At 37.7% G+C, this 10,606-nt stretch overlaps 1 protein-coding gene across 1 annotated transcript in view; it reads left to right on the top strand.

Moving 5' to 3' along the window:
• Positions 1-170: 170 nt before the first annotated feature.
• The window catches only part of NHLRC2 (NHL repeat containing 2), a 32,252-nt gene continuing 21,816 nt past the window's right edge, over positions 171-10,606 (top strand). The window contains exons 1-5 of the mRNA XM_053949070.1: positions 171-333; positions 2,329-2,481; positions 6,070-6,525; positions 8,867-8,988; positions 10,076-10,205. Of these exons, the coding sequence (XP_053805045.1) occupies positions 171-333; positions 2,329-2,481; positions 6,070-6,525; positions 8,867-8,988; positions 10,076-10,205 (1,024 nt within the window). The remainder of the gene's footprint in view (positions 334-2,328; positions 2,482-6,069; positions 6,526-8,866; positions 8,989-10,075; positions 10,206-10,606) is intronic.

The raw sequence follows: 10,606 nt of genomic DNA, 5'->3' as shown, positions 1-10,606 counted from the left end.
AAACAGGGAATAAGTGAGGAGGTCCGGCTTTAAGACAGACGAGTTATTGCGTGTCTGTACTTTGTGCTTTATTTTCTTTTTCAGTCGCGGTGTTCCGCCCTGGCGCCGCGGGCGGTGCCGAATGTGCGGCGGGGAAGCGCCAGGCCGGTAAACAGCGGCCGGGTGAGGCGATGGCGGCGGGCGGGCTGGCGGGGCTCCTGCCCGCCCAGACACAGCTCGAGTACGCGCTGCTGGACGCCGACACTGCCCAGGAGAAGGAGAACCTGGTCTACCAGTACCTGAAGAAAATGGACAGCCGCGAGCGGGACCTGACGGTGCCCGAGCTCGGCGGAGGTGGGTGGCGCGGCCCGGGCGGGGCCGGCGGTCTCCCGGCAGAGGCGGCGGAGCCCCGGCTCTCCCCGTGGGGGGTTTGCCTGGAGGTGCCGCTGCCTGCGAGGACCGGGCAGGGCCGGCCCCATGAGCCGCTGTAAATGGCACTTGAAGCCACAGGAAATGTGTCTCCTGGACGCACCAGGAGCGACGGGCAAGGCAAAAGAAGCCCTTTAAACATCGACCTGGTACTGGCTGCAAAAACACGTTCTGTAAAGCCTCTCTTCTAAATCTGTTCCTATCTGTACTGTGTATTTATATCTGTCGCCTGTGGTCATAGGGAGAACCTTACTAACCCCTCCCTGCGTTCTCCTGAGCTCTCTTGGTTTCCCGGAGCATCCCTTAGGATGTTCCCCAGCTCTCTGCTCCATGACTTAGCTCCGCTTGTCAATTTTCATGTCCCCGGTAATACAAACTGTGCTGGAGATGTCGTTCGTCCTCCTGCGGTGATTTGCACCTCTCACACATTTCTACGTCTCTCCTTGTGGCAAGGGGGAAATCAAAGGTTAAGCCTTGTAAGATCTTGCAAGTCTTGCTCAGGGTCTTTTTAACCTCTTAGAGGCTCTCTGCAGCTATGGGAGCTCACGTCACACCGCAAGACAGAGAGCTTAGGAGGTGAACTTCAGGGTTAAAATCACCCTGGTTGATTTTAAAATTCATATCATGGGAATGAATTACAGCTTTTAACCAGTGGAGCAAAAGGAATGCTCTCTCTGTCTAGATTTGGGGCCCTGAATTGAATTTTAGCTTTTGCCATTGGTATTGTTTCAGTGTTCTGTCAAGGCTTATTTTCTCCTCTAAAAAGAGGTCAAATAAGTAGCCAATATATATGAAAGGGAAAGAGTGAAAAGTGAAGAGGGAGAAATGCTGTAAAAGGGAAAGAGTGAAAAGGGGGAAGTGCTGTCAAATATATAAACTACCCTTTTCTTTTGAAAAGTGAACAGCAAAGCTCCTACGCTGTGGGAATAATGCATATACTTGAATCATTCTCATTATTCTCACCAAAGCTAAACATGTGTGCATCCATTTATATTTATAAATACATGGAGATAGAGAACAGCCCTTCTCTTATTGAAGCACAAAACAAGCCTCCTGCTGACTTGAGTAGGAATAACTTCTGGATCAGTAAGAACTTACTTTCTGAAACTGTCAAAGTGAAAGTTCAAAAACTAGTTAGCTTTGCATTTTATCATAACTATCTTTTCCCTCTATAATTTTCAGAAATGCTAAGAGATAATACTGGCAGACTACATTCTAGGATATTTATTCCTTATCTTGGTACCTCTGATGGGATCAGAAGAGGAAAGAATGTTTTCATGTCTCATGTCAGGTTGTTAAAATAAATGACCAGGTGTACTTTTATGCATATATGAAAAAGTTGTATTTCTTCCCATGTGACAGAATTAATTGATACCTGTCATTTCAAACTTTGAAAATCAAGATCAAACTTATAAGAACAAGAATATTCCAATGATCTCTGAAATCAGTTCTTAGGAAAACTGTTGGAAAAAATCAATAAGAGTTTAACACTTTTAAACTTTTAGGAGCCTTTATATGAGTTTTAAATAATTGATTGTTACCCAAATGGCATTGTTGGGGGTTGAATAATGTAGAAAATGTTTTAAAATGTATGAAATTTGTTCTGAAGCTTACATGTTCTTTCAAGTTAAAAGTGCCTATAAAAAGATATAAACAACACTTTTATAATGCAGTGAATCTTACTAATAGTATTTTAATTTACTAATTATGAAGAATTGCGGAACATAAGGATGAGTTGCATAAATAAAAAAGTTTTTGTTTGCTTTTCTACCTGCATAAAAAGGGATGTCAAACTCTTTTTTTTTCTTTCTTTCTTTTTTTTAATTTTTTTTTAGGTTAAAAGTACCAGAAACAGTGTGTGGTGTTTGTGCCTTTCCCTACCCTTCCCCTAACTGGTTACCACTGTTCTCTGAATTCCAGATCTGCAATGGTTAAACACTGAAGGTCCTATTTCTCTTCACAAAGACCTTTGTGGAAAAGTTGTGGTGTTGGATTTCTTCACTTACTGCTGCATCAATTGCTTGCACCTGCTGCCTGACCTCCATGCCTTAGAGCACCAGTACTCTGATAAAGGTAAAAGTGCTTTGGCTGGCTTGGAATAGAATTTCCTGGCACTGTTGCAGGCTGAGGAGCTGAGTCACTTCATTGCTGGTTACTAAACTGCTGGCAGTATTTCAGGGGTGTCTAAAAATGTCTTCTAATCTTTTAAGTAGCCTAAAAAAAGTGACTGTGTGTACTTCCATCACATTTTTAAATGGTTTAAATAAAGTGTCTGTTGTGTCTGTGTAATTGGGCAAACAGGATATGTGCTTAAAGACCAAATCTGATACCTCTGTAAATAAGGTGACTTTCAAAAAGCTACTCAAGAATGTGAGATACAGGCTCAAAATTAATATAAGTAGGTAACTTTCTACCCTTGCCTGAGGAACCAGCTCTGAGAAGAATATAGTAAAGGTGGTAGAGTGGATATAGACAGGTGGTAGAATAGGATATAGATTACTTTTTTTTCCCATTAGAACTGAAATAACAAAATATGTAAGCTTGATGTAGAATTTTTTTGGTGTTGGCATCATGTTGTATACCATTAATAGCCCTATATTCTAGAGAGGAAATTATGGTCTTTAAAATCACATCTGAAATGAGATCTGTCTCGCACTCTGACTGAATAAAAATGCAGGGTAATTTCTGTTTAGAATGCAGTGTCTTGTCATGATGGCTTGTCAGAGATAAGCTGTAGTCTTACTCAGTGTGTGTCAGCCACTCACTTATCTGGGATATTTTAATTGGCTGAACAGGGAGGTGAAGAACAGTGTTACTTTCAGTCCTAAAATATGGTATTAAATACAATATATATGTAGTAAATAACATTATAATGTCTGAGTCTCGATTGCTGTTTCTGATTGGTTTTAATTTTGGCAGTGTTTATTTTCATGTATTACCTTTTTCACTGGAGAAAGAAATTGCAATAACTTTGAAATTTATGTTGTGCTTTAGATAGGTTACTTAGTACTTCACAGAAGATTCAAGCTAATTTTTCTACCTTGGAAAGCTTAGATGTTTGCTTTGGAGAAATTTGAGATGCAGTGTAATGTTTCAAACAATAGGAACTTTGTCTTATAGGGAAAAACCTTCATGGCATTTTTTGGGAGAGTGTCAGTTTTAAGTGGAAGGTGAATGGCAAATGATAAGTGGACTGTTGTGGATCAGGCATGTAGGGAAGAAGGTCTAGATACAGATTTTGGAAGATAATATTGGCATAAAATGAATAATATCTTTAAATTATAACTATTTTATAGTATACTGTGAGTGTAGTAATATAGCTGTCATATCCTTAATCCGTTTTTTAATGCTAAGGTGTTAAATCAGGTGATAACAGAATACTCATTTTAACAACATCACAACCTCTCCCACAAGCTTTCTTCTAAAAGTGCTTGAATATCTTTATACTAGTGTAGAAGAGGCTGCAGCACTCTGAACTAAAGGTCCACTTGGAGACATATTTTTTCCTTTGACTTGTCCTAAACTTCTGTCACAGGAGTTACTACTTTGCTGATGCATGATAAGTGATTTTTGTATTTGAACTACCCCTGTAAGTTTTCTTTGGATTTCAGCTATCCTGTTCCTGTAGAAACTGGAGTGAGAAAAGATGCTTGGGGTGAAAGTGGAGGTAAAAGGCAAGAAGAACAGGTGTGTGGAGCATTAATTTTAAATTTAAGCCATTAGGAAGCAAAGGATAGCAGTTGGATTCAGGAAGAGATTAAGGTGATCGATAGTTCAAACAAAAATAAAAATATGCTGGGTTTTTTCACTGTAGATCTCCCTTTTGGTTCTTTTTTGCTGTTTTAATGTCTCGATTGTAAACCCTTTCAGGATTATTTAATCTCTCTTTGCTGTGCTACGTATCTCAATCTTTACATTACAGTATTTATAAATATACAAGGCAGTAAGGGTGGTGGGTTTTTAAGTCATGGAAGAATTTTTCAGTACATGGTCTTCTATCAGTGTGCATCTTCTTCACCCAAGGCAAATGAGTTTTACTAATTACTAGGAGAAAGGGAAGGGGAGAGTTGTTGACTTGAGAAGGTTAAGAAAGAGAAAAGTTGAAAGAACAAAATATCTTGCCTGGGCAAAGCATCTGTCTCGTAATGCATTTGGATCTTCAATCTCTTGTTTGAATACTTGGAGGTATATTGCCTATTTTTTCTTAGTTACAAGAACAAACTTTGATCTAATTGATGTAATTGTTTACATACATACTCTGATGACTTTGTTTTAATGTGGTTCAAATGCTGTTACATGGAGAATGTTGAAACTTCAGCTGTGTGATCACCAAACAAGAGAAATTTAAACACAGGAGGCTATAATGCTAGGGTGATCCTAGATCATTGTAAATATTATAGTACATGTGCCATAGTTCTGTTGTCTGGAACTTCAGGAGATCTGTTTCAAAATGAAGAGTGCTTTCCATAGGATTGAATGTCACCCAGCATCTTTATCTGATATGCTCTCGCTGCTATCTGCAGTGGTGCTATTTCTGTATTTCAAGTGGCATTCAGAAAGTTATTTTAAACCCCAGTGCATATTCAGTTCATGTTATCAGCAGTCCAGAAATTACTTCTATAAGAGGAAGTACTTTTTAATATTCAGAAATAGCTTGGCATAGATCCAGTGTTGTGCTCTGCTGTAATCCTTCAAACAAAGTGTTTTAAATGGAGTTTATATTGTTATTCCTTAGCAGAGCATCCAACATTTCCACCGGAGTTTTCCTCATGAGGGAATGCTGTACCTTACTTGTGCTGTTCAGGTGTTGACTATAGAATTGTCTTTCTAGCTTTAATGATGTTTTTGAAGGACAGATACAAGCACTGGTGCTGATCCCTTTATAGTTAAAATATTTGACCTGCAGTTTGGACTTCAGCAGTTAATGACTGTACCACTTCAGCTGTCTGATACTGCAACATTCTCTTCCAATGCAGCTGATAAGACTGTATCAGTTATAGTGAATTTTTAAGTTTTTAGTTGTGAAATCATTATATTCAAGCCTGCCTTGTTTGTAATGAGTGTTGTTTGTCATTTTGTCATAGTTGTCAGTGCTGCCATTTTTATTTGAAATACAGAATACTGTATTGATTTCGGAGGCCTATTCATTTTATCTTTTACTGTTTATCTAGAAGTAGTCTAGGTAATTCTGTTATTTTTGTGGCTTCTAGTTAACTGTGAAAAAGAATTTTCTAGAACATTATGGTTGTGTATAGGAATCAGAAGACAAACAGGTATCCTAAGTATCTTTAAAAAAAACCCAAAGTATCAGTTGAACAGCTGCAACTTACCCACAATTATTTTGAAAGTATTTTCAAAAGTATTTTCATACCTTAGTATATAGAGGTTCAGGAACTGAGAACAAGTCATGTCAGCCAGCTGGGGAGGTAATGGTCCTAAAATTTGGTAATTTTACCTAAGTGTTATTTCTGAGTTTCTGTATTTTCTATACATAACTATCAATATTCCTACTGAGATGTAATTGCTTTCTCTTTGTTCAAATCCTCTCTCATTCTGGGAAGCAGTCAGTCAGATTATGAGACAACTGTGGTTCATTTTTCCTCTTTTTTTTTTTTTATTATTCAAAAACATTTCAGTGCACAACTTCATTTTTCTTTGCAGATGGTCTTGTTATTGTTGGTGTCCATTCAGCAAAATTCCCAAATGAAAAAGTTCTGGATAACATTAAAAGTGCTGTTCTGAGATACAATATAGTCCACCCTGTAGTAAATGATGCAGATGCAACACTCTGGCATGAGCTGGAAGTGTCCTGCTGGCCAACTCTGGTCATTCTTGGGCCTCGTGGAAATATGCTGTTTTCTCTTGTTGGAGAGGGACACAGAGAGAAACTGTTTTTATTTACTTCTATAACACTGAAATTCTACAAGGAAAGAGGACAAATCAAAGATAACAACATTGGAATAAAACTATACAAAGACTCCCTTCCACCTTCTCCTCTGCTGTTTCCTGGCAAAGTGGCTGTAGATGATTCAGGAGGAAGGTTGGTCATAGCAGACACTGGGCATCACAGGATTTTGGTTACTCGTAAAAATGGACAAATTCTACACACTATTGGAGGTAAGGACATATATGTAAGTTTATTGTAGCAATTTCAGTTTAGGAGTAGAGTGTGTTTGCTGTGCCTCCTGGGCTGATTCTTTTCCTACAGGACCTGGCAGTTTGTAAGCATTGCCAGAATTTTGTTTTGTACTAAAATCACCTTTACTCAATTTTAAGGGATAAGGTGTAAGACCATCAGTGGGAGACTGTTAATGCAATTGTCAGAGATGCCTGATTGTTTTTCATTGCTTCATTGACTAAAGTTCATGTTTTCGTGTGATGTCCAATATGAATTACAAAAATGCATTTTGTATTCCTCTGAAGGAGTTGCAAATGGTTTTAGATATAAAGGATGTACGTCTACATCAAGCAGCAAGGTAGGGAAAAGACCAGAGACTGTAATGCTTCCCTTCCCAATAGAAGTGAATTTTGGGTTGTGGTGGTGGTGGTGTTATGAGGAGAAGTTTTTCATGTGTGTTTTTTGTTTGGTTATTGAATTTTTTCAATGGTAGAGCATTCCTGTTTAGGATCTCCCCTGGTTTCAAAAGCAGAGGAGAATTGCTAAGAATAGTGGCATTCCAGTAAGGACACAGGCACCTGAGAATGCCTTAGTACATATAAAAAGACCTATCTTCTCATCAAATCTGAGATGATAACGTATAAACAAGTTATGAAAATAGTGAAAATATTTTAAATTTAGTTATATTTGTTACAAAGTTTATGTAAGTTACATTTCAGCTTTAGAAAACTAACATCCACAGTTGCTTTTTGTGAAATAACAATGTGCTTTACAATGCAAAGGAAGACAATTTGCACATGCTTTGTATGATTTACTGCTTCACAATGTAATTGTTCTGGTTTTAAACCTATTAAAATGGTCAGTTACATCTTAGTGCAGCAAGGATGTAACTGTTAGGACAACCAAAACAGACAGATTTAGGAAGCAGTTGAATCCTCAGATTATTGAAAACAGTGGTTTGTTTATGTCTCAGAATCAGGACCTGTGTGCTCATGTGTCCTGTATTACTTAGTCTGGAATTGACTAATGCCTGCCCCAGGGTAGGATCCTACAAATCTCATAAAAATACTCTTCTGTTTAAAGAAAGGAGGAAAAATTCTCTATTGCTATTTGAAGTAACACTGCATTGTCTAGACAGGCTATTTATCCAAGTTAACCTGATTTATCATTAAGGCATTAGCCTAAATACTTTTCTCCTGTAGGATGTGCAAACAGAATTTCTTATAACAAATATGAGAGAATTTGATTTCTGCTTGATACGTGAGAGGAAGTCTCTGCCTCCAAGCTGCCCTTTAGTGTTCTGGGACAGTCATTAAACAGGAATTCAGGAGTGTCCTAAGCTCCAAACTGGTGCCCTCCTTCCTGTGGCATTGTGTGCTGTTCCCTTCCCTGGGAATGTGCACCCTCACACTTAAAAGGGGAGCTGCTGGAATCTGAAACACCAGTACTTCACTTCTGTGTGTCTGATAAGGTCTAAATTGATTTCTGACAGGAGGTTGTAAAAGTTTGTGTATTTCAGTGACTCAGTTAAACGATTCAGTGGGCAGAAAATACTGTAATGAAGTTGATAATGCAGTAATAAATGTGGGCATGCACAAAGGTTGAAATTGTTATTTGCATCATAAATCATGGTACACACGTAACTCATACCTAAATGTCTTCTGCTGACACATCCTGCTAATGCAGTTTAAATGCTACCTCCTCTGAAGTACAGTGCTTACCTTCAGACTGTAATGTTCCTTTCTATTTCCTGACTGTTGTATGCAGAAGAATGTCACTCCATCATTCTTAGTGTTCTTTTGTGTAATTAGCTCCATATCATCTTTTTCCTAATTAGTTTTCTTAATGAGAAAATGTTGCTAATCAAATATTAGTTTCATTTGTGATTACACCAAAATCTAAACCAATGATATGGAGTTGAGCTTTGGATTTTTTTTTCCTACTGGCTTGCTTTGATGTAGTCAAGAATAATAAAAAAAAAAAAAGTATTTTTTAATTTTTGTCTTCCATTGTTGCTGTTGTCTTTTAGTGCAATTTAGAGCCCTATTAGGACTCCTCTAGAATAATTTAGTACCCTATTAAGACTTCTCTTTAAAATACGAGCTTAAAAAAGCAAAGAACTTGTGCAGAATGAGTTCAGAGCTTAATAGCACCAGGCTATTTTGATTACAATAGCACAATGACTAAAATGAGACTACACCAAATAGTAATAATATAAAATGTACAAGGTGCTGTGAAAGCAGCTCCTGGAATATGTAATTCTCCTAGTATGTATGCACTTTATTTTTAAAGTAACTTTTTTCAAAAATTACTTTTGAGTTTGCTGTGTTTTATTTATAGGTCCAAACAGTGGAAGGAGAGATGGAGGATTTTCAGAGGCAGCTTTCAACTCACCACAAGGAATCGCTATAAAAAATAATGTTATTTATGTAGCTGATACAGAAAATCACCTAATTAGAAAGGTAAATTTTCCATAAGGAAATTCAAAGTTTAATCTTTTATACTGTATTCTACTTTCACAGATGAACATTTCCACCCCATGAATTACTCTCCAAATAACATCAGAAAGGAAATTTGGTCCACTATCTTACAAAGAAATACTGTTGTGCAGGGTTTTTTTAAGGGCTACATATACTTTTGTGCTTCCTTTCAAATGCAGAAAAGGTGGTCTACTCCTTGTAGCATAACAGGGTTTTGGTTTTAGTTGGGTTTTTTTTCCTAGTCACTCTTACTTTCCTGTTTTGAGAAACATCTATTCTTAGTACTGGAAGCAAAAACTGGTTTTGTTTCACTTCCAGTAGTATCAGATTCTTATCTAAAGTTATTGTAGTGCTGTGGTGCAGTGAACATCCAAACTTCCGTTGAGTGTTTGGGTCTCTCAAATGCAGGTAAGTGCCCTAGTACCAGAATTGGCTGCAAGTGTATTCTTTTTGATTAAACACTTGCAAAGTTTTAGCATGTAGGAATTGGATCTTACATTAGGTTAGGTCAAATTTAGGATAATCAGAAGGTAAGTTTGGTGATGCAATATAATATTGCCTTATTATTTAAAGTTATTTATGCATCTCAGAAGATCTTGGACTCAAGTTCTCACCAGTATCCCATTTGTGATCAGAGGAGGTGTACCCTTAATGCATCTGATATGGAGATGGGAAATACTGTTACAGTATGTGAGTTTTTATGTCATCTTCCTCTATGAGTTTAAAATTTAAAAACCACATCCATTTTTTATTTAAGTATTTATCCAGAAATTTGTGATGCTTTCTTCTACAGCTGTCGAGCAAACGCTAACAGAGCACTGTTAATTTTTGTTGCACATGGACTAGAGTTCCACGTACATGGTTTTCATGCTGCCTGCTGCTTCCCCACCCCCGTACTCCCTGTCCATCAGCAAGCATTGTGGTAAAATTAATTGTTTCCCTAAAAAAACCCACAAATGCCTGATATTTGTTAGGATTTCTCTGGTTTTGACATCTATCTCAAATTATCTATAACTTTGGTCAAGATAATTTCATACACACATTTAATGTGCCATTTTGCTTCACATAGATTGACCTGGAGTTGCAGATGGTGACCACTGTAGCAGGCATCGGGGTACAAGGTGTTGATAAGGAAGGTGGAGCAAAAGGAGAAGAGCAGCCCATCAGCTCTCCATGGGATGTGGTCTTTGGAAGTTCAAGTACTGTATCAGTTGAGCTTTAACATCTCATATTTACACGTGTGACTGTTTGCTAAATGTTTTCCTGTTTTGGTATTAATCTGAGACAGAAGAAGTAAAGATTTACTGTAAAACTGAGTCTAAAACACAATAGTTTTTATTGCAAATGGTAACTGCAGCTGTGCTTTGGATCCTGAAATGTTACTTGATGGAAGAAAAATTCTTTTGTATCAAGTTATGTAGTTACTGGATCCAAACACAGAAGGAAATAATGATTGCTTTTGTTAGGCCAGTGCCTTAAGCCAGGATCACTTAAGAAGCAGGTACATTTTACAGGAAGTGAGTATTGTCTAAAAGTTCCTTTCCTTGACTATACAGACATGTCCAACCACTTGTAAATATTTGAGTGTAGGAAATAAAAA

The sequence above is a fragment of the Vidua chalybeata genome, chromosome 8 (assembly GCF_026979565.1).
Source record: "Vidua chalybeata isolate OUT-0048 chromosome 8, bVidCha1 merged haplotype, whole genome shotgun sequence".
Classification (NCBI taxonomy): Eukaryota; Metazoa; Chordata; class Aves; order Passeriformes; family Viduidae; genus Vidua; species Vidua chalybeata.
This window is presented reverse-complemented; position numbering and strand designations above follow the sequence as displayed.